The 18471-nt window shown below is 41.8% G+C and overlaps 3 protein-coding genes across 3 annotated transcripts in view; 2 read left to right on the top strand and 1 right to left on the bottom strand.

The window, feature by feature from the left end:
• Positions 1-749: 749 nt before the first annotated feature.
• On the bottom strand, positions 750-5150 carry klhl31 (kelch-like family member 31). Its single transcript, XM_080848837.1, has 3 exons — positions 5022-5150; positions 2967-4169; positions 750-2783 (listed from the first exon to the last, which is right to left on the bottom strand). The coding sequence occupies exons 2-3, from the start codon at positions 4139-4141 to the stop codon at positions 2051-2053; spliced, it is 1908 nt and encodes a 635-aa protein (XP_080704963.1). The 5' UTR covers positions 4142-4169; positions 5022-5150; the 3' UTR covers positions 750-2050.
• A 360-nt stretch (positions 5151-5510) lies between these two features.
• Positions 5511-12281, top strand: eloal (elongin A, like; the record flags this gene model as incomplete). The annotated part of the gene is made up of 11 exons (XM_080848664.1): positions 5511-5573; positions 6761-6817; positions 7087-7199; positions 7347-8085; positions 8157-8259; positions 8602-8775; positions 8873-8970; positions 9115-9295; positions 10273-10396; positions 11123-11229; positions 12050-12281. 11 exons carry the CDS (start codon positions 5511-5513, stop codon positions 12109-12111), a joined length of 1821 nt encoding a protein of 606 aa, XP_080704790.1. The 3' UTR covers positions 12112-12281.
• Positions 12090-18471, top strand: part of lrrc1 (leucine rich repeat containing 1) — a 30751-nt gene continuing 24369 nt past the window's right edge. The window contains exon 1 of the mRNA XM_080848665.1: positions 12090-12114. The gene's annotated coding sequence lies outside the window, so the exon portion shown is untranslated. The remainder of the gene's footprint in view (positions 12115-18471) is intronic.

Here is an 18471-nt window from a genome sequence, read left to right as displayed (position 1 = left end):
CAATTGTACATGTGCCTTTAATGTGTCTATGTGGGAAGGAAACTTTGGAAAACAAAGGTGAAACCTTCTCATAGTCTACACGAAAGAAAGGAGAAGCTGTGAACATGTTTATGAGTTCTTTCACCAGTTCAAAAAAGGCCTTTCGTAAAAAGAGTATACACACCTCAATTAACCTCAAAACACCCTCAGTGTTTGAAACATTACACCAAGTCATGCATGTTGCATTTGTCCCCTATGACAAAAATGTATTGTCATGACAACACCACACACATGTTCTTCTGGATGTATGACTTATGACAAGGTAAAGCCATGAAGAAGAAAGAGAGGTCAGACAGTGCCTTCATGCTGTCTTCACAGTCAAATAAACACATTCATCACATCTTTATATTTGTTTATTACATTTTAGACATTTGGCAGACAGATTTGTTATCCAAAATGACTTTCATGTGTAAATGTAGGTAAAAATAGGTTATCCAACATATTCACAAACTGTTTTTAATTTGTGATTTTTTTAATGTAAAGTAAACAATGGAAATGCATCAGTAGTTCAGTCCAACTAATCATCCCATGCCGCCAACTGTGTTTGGCCAGTTTTATGAATATAGCTTTTCATGTGTAACATCCGATCATCTTAATATAAATAGATTCATCTGTGTGCATGTTTTTCTATGTGTATTTCCGCTCCGCACATTCTGGGGTGAAAATGGGAAAAAAAACACACACACAAAAATATAGACACTGTGTTAAAATCGTTTTATAGGAATCTTTATTAAAGAAGCAGTTTTCTAGAGAGAGGGCTGGGTCAGGTACAACTTTGAAGTATGACCCACTGTACATTCAAACCCTTAACAATGTTGTCTAAATCATTTTTCACATTATCTCTAAGAAAACTCAAATAACGTGAACTGTTGGGGAATTGTGAGAGGCATCAGTGCCTTGCACTAATCCCCTGTATAGTTCAGGCTCAAGCTTCAGTCCCCCAGTGCCAACTTTCAGTCTTCCTTTTTACAAAATAAAAGTTAACATAATCAAAACCTTCATTGTCCCCAAGCAACCATCATCATGACAACACTCAACAACCCACACACTTCCTTCAGTCTCTGAACCATGTATTTACCTAAGACCAGCTGTAGCATCCTCAGGAGCCAAAACGGTATTTCAATTGGTGTACAGATTGATACACAGAACAATCAATGACTGATAATCACTTACCTACTCCTGGCAGGCATATCTGGCAATTCACGATTGTCTGTTACTGATAGTTTTAGACCTCATATCAATCTTATATTGAATGACTAAACAGAAATACATTTGTTTTCATCAATATCATGGACAAAAACTGTTGTCATAATGTACAGGAGATACACATTAGTCCTTTCTTTCAGCTACACATTCAGTGGAGGATTATAAACTGCAGTTGTATTAAGACAACTGAATTTTGTGAATAAACTTATTTAGTTCTAAATATTTATGCAGATTAAAGGGCTTTTTAATTAATGTAGTTTAATCTACTAAATAATATGAAAATGGGTTTATATAAATTGGCTTCATACAATTGGCCCCATAAGGAAAAAAAGACTGAGAATTCTGATATAGAAAACTTGTGTACTGTATGAGTATATTGTTATATTGATATATTTTTCTTTCTTAAATTTTTATTTATGTTGAGTTTGTTTTTTATGAAATCTTTTGGCAGTATCTTCATTTAAATATTCACATTGATTTATCCAGTGTAGAAGAGAAGTTTGTAACTTTTTACAAACAAGAATCCAACATATGTGACACAAGTGACAACAAGTAACAATTCAAAGTCATGTGTTTTAGAATGAGATATTTGATGTGTAATCTGACTACAAACTGCATGGTATATACATTGTGTATGTCCTAGACAGATCTGAATACAAAACCTGAACTGAGAATTAAATGAAGATTATCAGCTTAATCGCACAGGACTCATAATTCACTGACTAAATGAATGTGGAAAATGTGTCATTTGAAGTATGCTAATAAATAAATAATGCTCCAAGTACCCCAATACACTCAACTGAACTTATATACTGATTGGTGCAGAGGATGCTGAGCTAGCTCTGGACTCTCGTGTTTTACGTGTGGGGATGGTGACAACACAGCATGAAATACCCACGGTTGACTCTGGCAACTCATCATCCTCAGTCCACTCATTAAGGTCTGGGTTGAACATCTGTATGCACTTCTTATACTTCTTTTCAATCTCGTTCCATCCTCCCATGAGGTAGATCTTGTTATTCAGAGTGGTGGCACCAGCCGTGCTGACACCCGTGAGCAACGGTGAACTGTAGCTCCACTGCCCGGAGTGGGGATTGAAACACTCGACCGCCAGGACGTCTACCCTTTCGCCACGACCACCAAGCTGGCTTCCGCCGATGACGTAGGCACGGTCGCCCACTGTGACAGAGCTGTGCCAGCCTCTTGGGGAGCTCAAGCTGTTCTTATCTGACCAGCTATCAGTGGACGGGTCATACATGCACACAGCTCGAGAATAGGCGTTGCTGATGTAACCCCCGGTTACTAAGATCTTGCCATCAATGAGTGTGCTGGCATGGCAGCACCTTGCCACCTCCATGGGTGCCTTCATCTGCCACTGGTTAGAAGATGGCACATAGCATTCTAGGGACGCCTGGCAACCCTCTCCATTGCGTCCTCCGATGGCAAACAAGAGGCCATTGAAGGTGTTAAGGCTGAAGTGAGTGCGCTTCTGGATCATGCTGGTCAAATGGATCCAAGTATTGAATCTTGGATCATATCTGATTGGTGGAAGACACAGCAAGTTAAGGTCATTAAGCATGTTATCAATTATTGACTGTGACACATGACTTTTTCCATGTATGGCTAATTTCAATCACCAGACAAACATGCAGTAATGTAAGGCAATTGTTCAGTTTACAACATAGATACATACAATGTAATGCCTCATGTCAAGGTCTTACCTGCAGAAGTTACTGACAGCATGCTTAGCCTGGTTCCTTGCATCATTCTGGTCTTCACCTCCGGCAACATACAGGAAGCCATCCAGAACTGCCACACACTGATTGAAGCTCTTCGCAGGCATGTCTGTCAGCTTGTTCCACACATTGTCTTCATCTCTGTAGAGCACCTCCTTGCTGAGAGACTTTTCAGTCAGGGCTGGCCTACCTCCCACCGTGAGCATAACCTTGAGTCCACCACGCACTTTGGTTCTTCGTGACTGCAGGATGTTCTGCTGGAAAGGCAGCAGGTGGTAGTTCATGGCGTCGACCAGCAGACGGTGGCATTCAGCGTCTTGCATCATCCTTGGCACGTTCTGGACGTGACTGACCAGGTCCATGGCTGTGATGGTGCCGAAGCGGATGTTGGTGAGCAGGTCAGGGGCATACTTCAGTCTCTTCTCGTCGAAGTCTAACCACTTCATGGCGATCTGGAAAGCGGTGAGCTCTGAGGGCAGCTGGAGGGAGTCATCTTGGAGGAAATCACTGATCTGCTCGTACGTAAGCTTCAGGAACTGCTCCATCTCCGAGAACTCGATGAAGTTGCCCCGCATGAACTTCTGCGCAGCCTCCTTTGTTTCTTTAAGGTCGTATGTATCTGCAATGTTGGCCACGTACATGCAGTTCTCCACACTCATCTCCCGCATCAGGAAATCACTGCACATCTTCACAAGGGTATTGATCTGCAGGAAGACTGCGGCTGCGATAGTACTACCAATGGTGTACAGAGACAGGGTAAGTTTTCCAGAGTATGCATAGGTGATTGCTGTGGCCAAGCCCACTGGCGATAGATCATTGAGGTCTATCGTTTGAACAGAGGCATCTTTCTTCAGCATGCCCTGAATGTACTCACTGCAGGAGGCCATGACAACTCTGTGGACATCAAAAGATTTGGATTTGGTTGAGACGGTCAAGTCGCACAGGAAGTTGTCCTGTCGCATGGTGCTCAAGCCCTCCAGGAGGTTAGGAGCGTAAACAGGGTCATTTACTTCCGTGGAGATGCAGCTGAAGCCATTTCCATGTTCAAGGAGTGTGTTCAGCCCATTGATTTTGTTGATCGGGCTGTCCTCCACCAAAATGGTCATCTCATTTATGTCTCCTTTGCTCTTTTTGGCTGTCTTGTTCTTTTTGGGTGCCATGACTGTTGCAATGAGTCACAGCCCAGACCTACAATTAAAACAAGTTTTAGTTGTAAGCCATTTGCCACACAGCCACATAGATCCAAAGGGCATTTAATATCTGTGCATATCATTAGCTTAAATATAATGTTTCCTTTTTTGGAAAATCTAAATTTCAAAATGTTATTTTGTGTGTAAATAATGTCAACAATATCAAATAATTGCTGCTTCCATGAACGATAATTTCACAGTAGGCCAGCATTTATGCAGTCCTAAAAATAAGGCATTAACTTGTGTAAAGTGACCATATAGGCTATTTTACATAGGTTATTTGAAGAAATGAATCCAAAATGACCACGTTGGTAAGAGCATGTTACCACGTCAACATTCCTCTCTTTGCATCTGTCACTATTTATCACTACCATGTCCAAGAATAGAAGCGCAGGATAGCTAGCTCTTGGCGTTCCTTTTATAGACGTCGTGTCAGTAAGACTACTCCTGGCCTTTCGAAATTTCTTAAAGTTTTATGAAAATTAAAATCACATAGACAAGGTTGTTCAAAATGTTCCATTGTTGCAATGGTATATTTCACAGGCATGCAAGTCACTTGTGAATAGACTAGGGGTCATGAATTTTAAAGTTGTGACGTCAGGCAACACAGGCCATTCATGTAGCTAATTTAGATTATCTAAACACCATTTTAAAGTGTGATATTAAAATGCTGACAGCGAGTTTTTCCCATGTATGAAACTGCTAACAAGCTTAAGAACACCTTCTGAATACCCTGTTTATAGGAGTGTCGCCTCATGTAATCCAAAATAAGCATTTTTATCGATTGATACTTAAGTTATCAGATAGAAACTCCGTTTTACTGAAATTAGAGCTAACAAGTGAAACTCACCGACAGAGATGAAGCAGAAGTTGGAGTAAAAATGAGTTGCGTCTCCAACTTGGTGTGTGGAGAGAGAGAGAGAGAGACAGAGAGAGAAGTCGTGTAGCGGAGGGTGTCTGGCAATTAACTCCTCCTCTGTCCGCCTGTAAACTGAGGAGATTATGCAATTGGCGTTTGGTGATATTGAACAGGGACCACAATATCCGATACACAAACAAGCCTATCGATGCTGAAACATGACCTAGTAGCCATTTGCATAAGTAGGGATGATTAAGGCTTGTTTTTTTATATTTCTCTAAATATGCCCTATATTTCAATAAGTGTCGATGAACTCTGAATTAAAACGTTGTTTGTAAAATATTTATCAGAATGCGAATTATAAACGATTTGGCACCGCCCCGCATAAAGATGACGACAACATCTATTACGTCCTTCAAATTCGCAGGTGTAGCTCACAGGTAGGACATCATCAAAAGTAGCCCGCACGTGAGGGATAGAATGGCAGCGCTGAAGACGGTGCTGGAGATCAAACTACAATTGAAATCGTCTGAACCAAAAACGGTAGGCCTATAGGCCTAAGCCTCCTTTCCATGAATCTGCATACTGTAGTGATAACTGCCTTTTCTTACCAGTATTCTTGACTTTCTACTGGATAAGGGCCTGTATGTAGTGTTTGTTCAAGTAACACTATGCAACAATTTGACACTTTTTGAGATATGGTTTTACAGGCAACTAGTTTTGGTACCATCCTCAAATTAATTTTGATAGAATATGGTCATGTGAAAGACAGATAAACACCTGTGTCTTCCCCATTATCCATCCAGGATATGCCCTATTAGTTCTGTGTAACTGGCTGGTACACCCTGTAGAAATTGAAGAAAAGCTTTCACACGCATGACTTTGCCAGCTAAACTGCCAAAAGACACCAGTTAGTGTGTTGGCAAGCGTCTATCAGTGTTAGCTGGGCTGATGGTGGGGTAGTTAGCCTACTAGTTTTGGAACAGTACTCCGTATTACTGCTTTAAAGACATATACTGAGAAATTTGCAGTTTATCAACCTCCCTGCAATTTTTGAGGGGGCAGGAATGAACTATTAAGATATGCTTTTCACCTATGACCAGCTTTTGTATAATGAGGAGTAATCCCCAGCAGGAAACCCTATTTCCTACATTGAGTGGCATGATTATATCTGTTGAAACCGGAGGTGTTGGGGCTGGCTTGAGGGTGGTGCTGTGAACCCTAAAAATAGTTCCCCAGTTGTCCCCTCTCCCTTTGACTGTCCGTCAGTGTTGCTGTAGGCTACAGCTTTGACCATATGGTGTTAATGTATCAGCTGAAGCCAGACACACCTTTAACTGTATGTCTGACCTGTCACTTACTGTTCTTGGCTACCAGTCTTTTCTTCAGTAACTTTTGAAGACTAATGTGAGTGAGTATTTATTCTATACACATGCAACAGCCAATGCCTTGCAACCAATGCAGCTGCCTGTATTAGCATTGCCCATTTATAGCACATTGCAAATGGAGTAGGCTGGAGTGTGGTTTTCCCATACATAGGTCTTGTCCAGAAAGCCCAGTCAGCAAACTGTCTTTGTAAGGAACCTCGTATGACACAGTGGTGCTAGTCTGTTGTAGGTCACGTGTCATTTATCTCTTCATATATTTTATTAACCGCAAATACATTCACATTCCCGTTCTAATAATATAATGGGTGGCCTGAACTGATCTAAGCAATCCCTCTTTTCTAGGTTGTTACAACTTTAAAGAAACTTCAGGAGTTGGATATTACCATCGATATTCTTGCAGTAAGGGCAATTAACCTGTGTTAAAGAGTTAAAAAGTGCAACAAGCATTATTGCTCCTTTGGGAAGAAACATGACAAACCATAATAAAAAAAAAAGGATTTGAAGAACCTGAGAGTTTGAAAAATTAAACCCAGGCCTTGTGTAAACATGCATTCCCATTCAATCACACTTGTCTTTTAAATTGCTTGTTGCACACTTGCTCTTAATTGATTTCATTAACCTTCCTGTAGTTAAATTAGGTGTTTATAGAGTTGTCTCTTCCTTCATAGGAAACTGGAATTGGAAAACTTGTTAATTCCTTCCGTAAACACAATGAAGCCGGAGAAGTGGCAAGAACACTGGTCACTCAATGGAAGAAATTGATCCCCAAAGAGAACACGAGGTAAACACATTGTGTACAATTTATTTTTTATTTTTTTAATAATAGATATTGTTGTGCACATTATGCTTTTATTTGTTAAATTGGTCATGTCAAAATGTTAAATACAACTCACAACTTACCTTTTTTTTTTTTTACTAATGTCTGAAGTAAAACAAAAGAAAAAGACCCTGAAAAGAAACCATCAAAAACTGAAGCAACAGTGGAGCCTGAACAAGCCGAACAAACTGAACAAACTGAACAGCCTGAACCAACTGAACAGCCTGAACCAACTGAACAGCCTGAACAAACTGAACAACCTGAGAGGCAAAACAAACAGATTGAATCCAACAACCAGAGGGATTCTGAAGCCCGGACCTCTGATAAGCCTGAAGTCCAAATTACTGCTCCAAACAAGAAAACAGAAGCTAAAGAAACTGATGTCCTCATTAGTTCAAAATCATCAAAGAGGATTACACACAAAGAAAGCAAAACCTCTGTATCAGAACCCGAGAGGAAAGATGATGTGCCACATTCCTACAAATCTGGACACACTAGAACTGAAAAGGTTCCAAAGGACCCTGGACATTCTATTAACTCAAAGACGAAGGACAGCAATGCGAAAGCGATCAAATCCAAAACCAAAAAGGACAAAACAAAGAGGACCGCAGAGAAAGGCATTGATCTGAAGAAAAAGAAAAAAGTTGAAGACCCTGAAACTCAAGAAATGTCCTTTGAGGCCTTTCTGAGCTACGATATGGTGGCCCCAAAAAGAAAAAGGTCATCTGATGTCAAGAAAAAACCTTCAAAGCGACCTAAAGTAGATCAAATGAGTAGTAAAAAGGATGACTTGGTTAAGATTCCAAGTATTAAATTACACAGAGAATTCACAGAAGAACCTTCAAAAATGGTAACGTCTCTCTGCGAACTTTAATTGTTTATCGTACTTTCTACTACATTCTGATCCTTTATATCTTCTAGGCAACTAGCAAGAATGAAATATTGGACTTGCTGAATGTTCCATTGCCAATAACCCTACCAAAGTGTGATGACTTATCCGACTACCGCTACTTTGAGGAGAAAGGTAAGTGCATTATTTGCACAACCACACATGACCTGATTTTCATTAAACCCTTATTTCTTCACCTTCTACACTTCCCTCATTTTTCTCCTGATATATCGTATTTTAGTCAGGTGAAACTGAAGGATTGATTTTAATGGGACTTTGTTTTCTATGTTTTATCTGTGGTTGGCCAATTGCCAGATCGTGTAAATGTCAACGAAGTGTAACTGCATATGATCCTTATATTCTTGTTAAGGCACCTCTCTTCAACACAGTACGTCCCCAGTCATAGATTTGACATAGCAGTTTGATCAAAATCTGTATAAACCTTATATAAAATAATGTTTGGTTTTGTTCCCTCAGCTGAAGACAGGGTTGCTGATACTGAGGCTGAGGCAGGAGAAGAGACCCCAGGCTTCACGGGTCAGAGGTCCAAGAAGAAGATGCAGGTGTACTCTGGGTCTAAGAGCACCTTCCTGCCCGCCATGATGTCTCTGTACCAACAATGCATTCGTGCTCTCCAAAACAACATTGACTGTATGTTTTATTTTTATACCATTACTAATTTTCTCCCTTTTGAGTATGGACTTGATTTTATGTTTGTATTTGAACTCCGTTTCTTTCCCCCCACCAGCATTATATGAGGTTGGCGGGGTGCCATTTGAAATCTTGGAGCCGGTGATCGAGCGCTGCACACCGGAGCAGCTGATTCGGATTGAAGAATGCAATCCTGTTTGTATACTAGATTAACACTTTACTCATTAAGTACACTAATGAGCTCTGGCTCTGGCTCCAGAGGTGCTATTGGCATCCTGGTTTGCCAGGACTAGTTTGTGTGCGGGGTCAGCAGGTGAACTTCGATCGTCCCTTCTGCAGGTGTATATCGGAGTGACGGACCACCTGTGGGAGAGACACTGCCAGAGGGACTTCAGGAGCGCCCACCTACTGGAGTACGAGTCCTGGAGGGAGATGTACTTCCGGCTGTCCGAGGAGAGGGAGAGGAAACTGGCAAAACTGACCAAAAGCATCGTTTCAGCTCATTCACAGAAGCCTAAAGGTACCTGGAAATAACAAGTAGTGTGGCAGAATGCTAGTCTGGCTCAGAACGAGCACATCCTCACTCAAACTGTATATAAAGAATGTTGCGTAATGCCATGTTTTTGTAGTGCCAGTCAAAAACTTGTGGAGAGTTTAAGGAGATTATAAAATATGAAAAGTCTTTCATTTCAAAATAGTATGACACTATATCAGAGGTTGGAAAGCCTTCTGCATTTGGTTCTGTTTAATTATAAAGTTATATAAATAAAGTCAAAACTGAACAGTCACTTTTTAAATATGAAACTAAAGGGATGACTCCGCTCCCTACTGAGTTAATCTATTTATCCTCACACTGCCTTGAGCTACAAGCTGATCCAATCACTTAAAATATAATCTGGATCAATGTTTACAAGTTATTAGAATTGAATTAATGTTCAGAGAATGTTCGATAACCAGAACAAGGCTAACAAAACTCTTTTTTTCCCCGTGAAGAAGACTTTTCTCTGTCTATATCTGTCAAAGGGAGGGAAATAATTGGTCCTCAAAATCAAATGACAATTTACATGTGAACTTCTGATGTATTTGATGTAAATATTTAGTTGACTGGGGTGACACTATAATGGCGCATGAAACGGAATAGACCTGTTCCGTCTGGCTCCTGCAGCCATTGGAACTGCAGTGCGGTGAGCCGAGTAGGGAGGCCCATAAATACTGAGAGCATGTTAAGGTGGACCAGGCCATCTGTCCTCTCGGGCGCTATTAATAGATTTAAAGTGCCACCATGGCCACAGAGTTAACCCTCAAAGCCCTGAGGCCTTGGGGCTGTGTGTGTGTGTGTGTGTGTGTGTGTGTGTGTGTGTGTGTGTGTGCCCATCCTCTCCCCCGATTACCCCCCCCCCCCCCCCCTTCTATATACATTTTACATGTAATGGTTTTGCCAAGATGCCCACTCAGTCATTCCCTATTGTAATTTTTGTCTTCTTTTGCTCTGTTTAGGCCGTCAGGTTAAGATGGCATTTATTAACTGTGCTGCCAAGCCGCCCAGGAATGTGAGGGTTCAGCAGGAGATCTACGGTACGGCCGGGTCCACAGTGCAGCCGCATCCTCTGGACAGACCCAGGTTGGTGCTTAACAAGAACAAAAAGATGACTTCCTCTGGCAGTCTGTTCACTAAAACCTGACTGTGATTATGGCATTACTCAAGTGTTCAATATTATCAATAGTCCAATTACATTTTGGTTAAAAACATTCTGATGTCCCTTTCCTGCATCTTAGGCCCCCAAAGTAAATGCATCACTACAGTTGCTAAGCAGGGTCATAATTGGCCAGCAATTGCACTCACCAAAGTGCCTTTTGCGTGAGGTTAGACAAACTGTGGGATCGAGGCAAATGGCCGTATAAAGCAGTTTGTGATGGTATGTTATTAAACACACCCACACCAGGGGGGCAAATGGCCCGAGTTGTTACTGGACCATCTGCAGTGTCCCAGTTTTCCCATTAACTTATCAATATAGCACAAACTTTGCTACAGGAAGGGTAACTTTTACAGAATCACAGTATCAGATTTTTTTTATTGGCCAAGTAAGTTTGCCCAAACAAGGAATTTGACCTGGTGAACTGGCTCTCAATGTGCTTACACGAAATATACATAACACAATACAAAAACAAGCACAGTACAAAGACAAACAGTGCAATGGTCTATGAAGTTTAAGAAAGTACAGGAGCTGTGAATTGTCACAACCTTTCTTACCACTCTGTGTTTATGTGGTTGGTGGAATGTTACTGTGATTCGGTAATTGAAACTGGCTCTGTATTGAAATTCATTCTGCCCCCCCCTCGCCTCTAGAGTGCAGTGCCTGGAGAGCAAAGTGAAACCTGTTTGCCGAGAGTATCCCAGGCCTGCCAGCAATACCACAGGCCCCAGCCAAGCTCAAGACCCCCGCAAAATTAAAAGTGAGTAAAATGATCATGTAACTCAGGTGTACATTGCAAAGACTGGGAATCTTTCTTCTGTTGTAATGACTGAATGCAGGAACATGGCATTGACCATTTAATTTGACCTTTGGCACAACAAGAAGAATCATAGCCTATCCATGGCGTGCAAAAACATGCCAAACAATCAGAGGTTCCTAAATTCATTCAACATTGCAGTGCCTTAACGTGAAAAGAGAAATGGTACTAAAACACTAATATATTCATACTTTGTTACTGAAACTGGGATTGGGCAGACCTAGATGAAATTGAAGCTCCCTGATTCTGTATCTGCAGCTGTTGGACGGCAATAGCACTAAAAGGGGGTGTGTGTGTGTGTGTTTGCTTGCCTGCCTGAGTGCTTGAGTGAGAGTTTGTGTCTTTGTATATGCATGCTTAAATTAAACCAAACAGGTGCTCCAAGTGGTTCAAGTAGGTGCTGCAGGAGTTGAACTTGTAAGAAATGAAGGTTCTAATGTGTGTGTCTATTCACTGTCATCATGTGTAATGTTCGATCCATAGGCTCCAGCTTTTCTGTTAGTTCTGCTGTGTAACAGTGGGGTACAAATGCCATGAATATAAATCTCACAAATGGTGTGGTGGTTATGCTTAGCTACAGTGTGTATTTAACATACAGTCAGTCAGGCTGCTCACATGCATGTAATTATGGAGTTATATTTTGTTGTAAAAGGGATAACCTTGGGTTGTGTATTTAAAGTGAATCTTCCCACATTCTATATACTTGAAATATCAAATGCCATTAGTGATTTATAATGTGACTAAAATGTATTTTACTTTGAAGGAGTGGCACCAATGATGGCAAAGTCTCTGAAAGCCTTCAAGGAACAGCGAAGACGTCGATGAACTGTAAGAAAAAGATGTATATAGTTGAAAATCTGTATTTATGGGTGACTAGCCTACGCACAGTTTGTTCAGTTGCATATTTGTACATTTGAAGCACAGCCCATTGGCATTTTTCATTTTTTTTCTTCTTATTAAGAACTGCTGTCATCTTGATGAGCTACCAGTGACTTCTACAATCATAAATGTCTAATTATGCATGTATTCAATGCGTCATATCAAGCACTGTGAATAAATATTCTGATTAAATGCGAAACCAACCACATTTCTTGTTCTTGTTTGTGTCGAATAAATCTGTGTTGGTAGATGGAACTCCTGAATTTTACCTGTGGATCACTAACTGATCTTACAGGCGTTTGGCTCCCTCTAGTGGATATAGCATAGTATGCAACTTGTAGAACTTGCATTTGCTACAGGTTGTTCTTTCCACCTCCATTAAAAGGCACATCAATAGATGAATGATTTGCAACAAAATTATGTATTTTAAAAGCTTCATACATTTCAGATGTTTTGAAGGTCTTTGTTTAAACATGGATGGTTGGTGAACATTTTATACAGAGGACTTATACAAGGTGCTTAGTTCCTTCAACATAATCAATACAACCGATATATAAGGTGCACAAGGTTCAAAATTATATGTGTTTTTGTACACAGAGGTGGTTGTGATGGCAGGGGATCAACACTGCCGGTTGCAAACACCGCCCTGCCTCATATAGCTTCCGACTCCAGTTAATATTTGCATTTGAACGTGCCCTAGGCGCTTTCTGTAATTATATAATGCAAACAAACGCATGTAGTCGCTGAATGTCAGCAAAGGTGGACTTATCACAGAAATGGTGTGTGGGAAGAATAGTCTTACTCCCACAGCCATCACATACTTTTCCAGCAGAGGGAGGGTGATAAAAGGGAGGAGCAGCTAGGAATCGTGACGTCAGATTGGAATGAGGGAGTGAATGTTCCGGGTCAGAAACTGGACTGAGAGGAAATTAACACTAGGACAAGAAAAACACGAATCACTATCTAACTCAACAGAGATGTAACAGTCTACGAAAGAAGATTCTAAGAAAATTCATTCAGCATGCGATGTAGAGAGATGGACAAACAGGCGAAATCTTCATATTAAAGTACTTAAAGTGAGGTGGACAACGACGTTTTATCCCATGTTTCTTTTCAATATATCCAGCTGAAGCCTGGGTAGGAGGTTTCGTTGTAGGCTTGCTTTTAAAATTGGCGTGGGCAGTCATAGCGTGTACCTGTAGCCGGCAAGCGAGCGCGAAAACGCTGAACTTGGGTCTCCTAGTTTCTACTTGCTCCATCCAGATTTGCTTTCCCTCAGCGGTAGACTATTTTACTGTACGGATTTAGCCAGAGCTAGGATCAGCCCGTGATGTTTCACTGTATACCCCTGTGGCGGTGTAACCGTCACATTGAATTGATCGATAAGCGCCACTGCTCCCTGTTGTACGTCCCCGATGAGATCTACCGCTACAGTCGGAGTTTGGAGGAGCTTTTGCTGGACGCAAACCAACTCCGCGACTTGCCTAAGGTAAGAACAAGACAGGGTAGCTTAACCCCTGAGGACGCCTGTAGTTGCTAAATCTGCTATAATGACTAGCACGGTCAGGCAGTGCCATTTCATCAAACAACAGCTCATTATCTAGAGAAGAATGGGTCACTTTTAGTAGTGTGGTGTCATTGTAAGGTTACCTATTTAACTTGCTCTGTTCTGCGTGGCATGGGAAAATGCCAGCATTCTCTTTGCACCCACTTTCGAGCAGTATCGGCTAAGTTAGCTAGCAGGCTAGCGATAGGTTAAATGGTGGTGACAGGTACGCCGTGTTTCATGAGAATGTGTCGTTTCACTTACGCAATGTCAAGTGGCCACACATATGACAGGAATGTCCCCTGCAGGTGTCTGTTTTTTCTGCCTTTTTCCCCCTCACCTGTAGTTTTCCTTTCTCTTGAACTTCAGTGATTTATTTTTTTAATCAATCACAATCTCTGACTTGTAAACAGTTGTAAAAATGTCCCTGCTATTATCTATGTACTGAGGACTACATTCCATTGAAGGGCCTCATCGCCCCTCTCAGTTGATGAACCATAGCTTTTCAATCATACTAAAGCCATATGCTTTAAATTAAATGGGAGTAGGAGTTTGCTATGTTTATTCTTAAACTTATTGACAGGATGAGCATGTTAAATGACCTATCTATTCGAAACTGACCATGTTCTCTTTTTAAAACAGTGTCTAAAAACAAATAGAAACACGATGCACAAGTCACAGGAGTTAAATGAGCTTAGCCTTCTCTGTACTCTTGCATCGCATGTAAGTGTAGAATTGTAAGCGCGTCTTCCTTGCATGCCGTGGCTTGAAGTAGGCCACAATCCTTGCCATGGTGTTGCTTGAGGTGTAACTAATCCCATCCTGACTAGTTGGGTGCATCTATGACCTGTCAAATGGAGGAATCAACCCAGCTCAGTTGAGGGCTGTGCTTGTTGTATGACCACAGTTTTGTTCTACGTTCTCCACGCCGAGCTTACGCAAGGAGTTGATGTAGGTTAACTGTCCGCAAGAAAGACAATTGCACTATTCTGCCATTGAGAGGACAAGGCAGTGCCACACAGGCACTATCACACGTGGCAGCAACTATCTCTGTATTGCTATAACCATAAGCCAGTCAGACAAACCCCATCAGTGTTATCATCCCCAAATGAAATGCCCACTGGTCAATGAGTTACTAGATTAGCCATGCCATGGGACATGATGAACAGCCCACAGAAGAGAAGGTGGGGATTGTTTATGATGTCTTCATTACAAGTGTGTTTCAGATAAGGAAACGAGGCTGAATTGTTCATCCCTGACAAGTTCTTAGCAGTCTGATTCACACCAAGTTTAAAATTCCAGACATACCTGGTACACACATGTTGAAATGACTCATCAGTTTTTTTTGTATATGATCCCCCTTTAAGCTTTAAGGATTTTGTTTTGGTAAGGTTATACCAGTCAAGTCGGTCTTCAAGTAATGCCCCCCAAAACAGAATGTTTGTTCTACAATTAGTGTAAAAGAGTTTAACACTCCATGAAAGCTGTAGTATCACAAGAATTAAGTGTAACTTGGAATTCCAAAAGCCAAAAGGAGGGCAGTGATTTTAAGACCAGTAGCCTTCAGCTCTCTGGTGTAACTTGCAAACAGAAATAGTTATCTTTACTTCCTATTAATGTTAGATTGCTGAAACCGTGTATTTGATTATTTTCCTCAGACAAGGTCTAACATGTCAGAGTTAACAAATTGGATGGCATCCTGGATGCTTTGCTGATGCATGCCCTGAGATGTGTTGGCCCTGTTGTCTGTTGTCTCTGGGTCAGTCCACATTTTAAAGGTCCGGTCAAGGCTCACTTAAAGGCAAAGTCTGCCATTTGCTTTTGGTTTATCGCAAAAGCGTGTTGATATTTGAGCTCAACAGCCAATGAAAGTATGCTCCCTCCCATGCTCCCGAAGTTGATAGACCGGGATTGTTTATGGCTCAGTCCAAGACACTGTGTTTGTTTTCCATTTACAGAGTCAGGACGGTGTACAAACAACAGAGTTTCTTTTTAATGTTTTAGTGCAAACACTGAACAGAGAGCCAGAGGACCTTGAGGAGCAATATAAATACACAACAATGACTTTCTTAGTGATCAAGTAGAGTGATGATGAAATGTTTTTCATTGGCATGACCTTTGGGCTAATACCATCATTCCACACCCTACTGCAAGACACAATAAAAGCAATATAATGAGAGCAGATTGGCCTTGTATCAGTACCCACCCCCCCTGGAATGAAATGTCCTGCATCTATTTATTACAGGTGGCAAAACTCATCAAATTCTGAATTAATGTCATATAGTAATGTGAACTTTGTATTGCCATGACTATCTTTTTAACAAATTCACTTGTCGCAATGGGTCTTTGTGTGGTCCAGAACACAATAAGCATCTGCACTTCAAAGTGGTTTCCTATGAAACTGACAGCATTACTCCCTGAAACCCGTGGTGTCATTGATTGTGCCTGCCTGATGGCTTTCACCGTCTAGCTCCCTCCTCGATACCGAGATCAGAAAGCAGAGGCACTATGCCTTTGAATGGATGTGGCAGAGTGGAGATTTAGCACACCTGAATGATTGCCTTTTTTCATTCATTGACCTGTTGTTTAACCAGACAACAAATACAAAGGCATCCATCAATCCCTCAAAACTCACAGCCATCAGTCTTTCATCCGAGCATTGAAAACAGATGCAGGTAGCCTACTTATTTTGGAGATAATGTAGCTCATCATTCTCAGAAGCTTTTAGGTCCATGTGTTGGTTTAAGTCTAAGAGGGACACTTCCCTCCATCTTTCAGTATTATTGAATTCTCTTATTTTCCATGTAGTATCACTGCTGCTCTCACTTGTCCTTGTCTTGCGTTCACATGTTGAGACATGAGGAGACCTCTGCATGTCTTTGAGGCGTGAGACAGAAGACTTTACGCCGACAGATCAGGGTGTGTCAGCATCCTTCCCCGCACGTGTTCTCTGTTCTTTGATGGTGGGAGAAATGGGACCTTTCTTATCGCACAGGAAACGCTTTGAATCAGTAGTTGTTAGCAGGGCTTTTTAGTTCTGTCTGGCTGCCTTAGAGGTTTGCGATGCATCTCTAGTGCCAGCATCTGTTTAGTGGGGGGGATGAATGTGTTCCTCTCCTTTTGGGGGTCTTTTGATAACAATGTCAGTTCCAGTTTATGGATGTTGAGAGGAGTGAACATACCATGCCACTGGAAGGTGGACGTTGCTTTGGACATTTTTGTGGATGCAAGCTAAGTCTTATGCAAGTCTTTAGGACAGATCTGACCTGAGTCTGGATGATCGGCATTACAACAGATCAGGGCGGAATCCATCGCCATGCCAATCTCTTTCGGGGGGGGGGGGGGGGGGGGGGGGGGGAGTGATTGACTCTTTGTTCCCCTATTCTGGGCAAAGGAAGGAACCCACAACATTTTTGTTATCTTAGGAAAATGAGGTTGGGTAGTGTCACAATTGGGGAGAGACTAAGTTAGTAAGAGGGTGTGTAGCATGTGTGTGCATGTGAGTGAGTGAGTGGGTGAGTGTTGTAAACAAGATAAAACATGATGGCCTCAGCTCCATTATGTCATGTCATGTGTAACTTCCAGCTCTCCGTTTAACTGAGCTTCCATCTCCCAGAACTCTAATTAGTCCACTGGTGTCCCACCCCCACCCACCCCCGCGCCCCTCCAAGAAGCCCTATCTCAAGGGAGGGTGAAAATTAGGAAGAACCAGTCCTGGCCAATTTAAATAGGCCATTTCTGCGAAGCTTTAAATATTGACAGAGGAGTAGCTGCTTTCATGTGTAGCCTACTTGTTAGACAGACAGGCTGTGTGGGGTGGGGGAGGGGATGCGAGAGGCTTGACGGTCAATGACATTAACCAGTAGTGCAGGTTTTGCATTGTTGCACGAGAAAGGTCTGCTGCTTGGTTATTTAACAAGACACCAATAGCAGCTGATGTAGCCTCCACTATCTGTGGTTCCAGTGGCTGAACTTTTTTGATTCATTATTTATTTTTTTGTAAAGTGAGAGTTTTGGTCGTCAGGCTTCCTTAAGAAGGGAGGAGTGAGTCCTGACTCCTTATTGATTTAAAAAACAAAGACGAATGATATCCTTCCTTACTGAGACCACCACGGTGACCATAACAGCACTCTCAAGCGTACCGTACAAAACTGTGTTACCTTTCCCTATTCCACAGTGGTAGGCTGAGAGACAAGAACAAAATGATCTAGTTTATAGCAACAGGTTTGCACTGAGCTGGAGGGTATGCAGGCTAGTTGGCACACAGGTCGTGAAGGCTGGCAGTAATGATTTGGAGTTGAGCAAACAAATACATCCTGACACTTGCTTATTTTCAGTCACAGGTCTGCAGATTGAAAATGTGATAATGAGATTGAGATTAATGAGTGCGCACCCAAACCTAATGTTCCCCAGGAAAATTGAAAAGAAATAAGGTTGATATAATATTAGCGCATGAGTAAGCCCTCAATGACTCAGACTCAACAAAGAGCTGCCCAGACCAAACACACACAGCCCCATCGATATTAATACAGGGCTAGATAAGCGATGACCGAGACGGAGCTTTATCAAGAGGAGCTAAATCGGTGGTTGCGTATATTGACGTCACGAGGGAAATGAACCGGTGAATAAAGAAGTAACCGGCCCCGTCCACAGAAAATAGGACGAGGCTGTGCCACCTGTAATCTCGGGGTGCGGGCGACCAGATGCGGCAATCGGTTTGAGGTAATGGAGAGAGAGATGGCGCCAGACTGCGAAGGGTA

Source organism: Sprattus sprattus (genome assembly GCF_963457725.1).
Source record: "Sprattus sprattus genome assembly, chromosome: 12".
NCBI lineage: Eukaryota > Metazoa > Chordata > Actinopteri > Clupeiformes > Clupeidae > Sprattus > Sprattus sprattus.
Note: the sequence above shows the minus strand (reverse complement) of the source record. Positions and strands in the feature narration are given on the sequence as shown.

Excerpts from the sequence above, each read along its gene's own strand:
- klhl31 (XM_080848837.1), bottom strand. The coding sequence starts at position 4,141 with ATGGCACCCAAAAAGAACAAGACAGCCAAAAAGAGCAAAGGAGACATA. Across the intron at positions 2,784-2,966 it reads GCTGTCAGTAACTTCTGCAG|ATATGATCCAAGATTCAATA; the intron begins GTAAGACCTTGA and ends TCCACCAATCAG.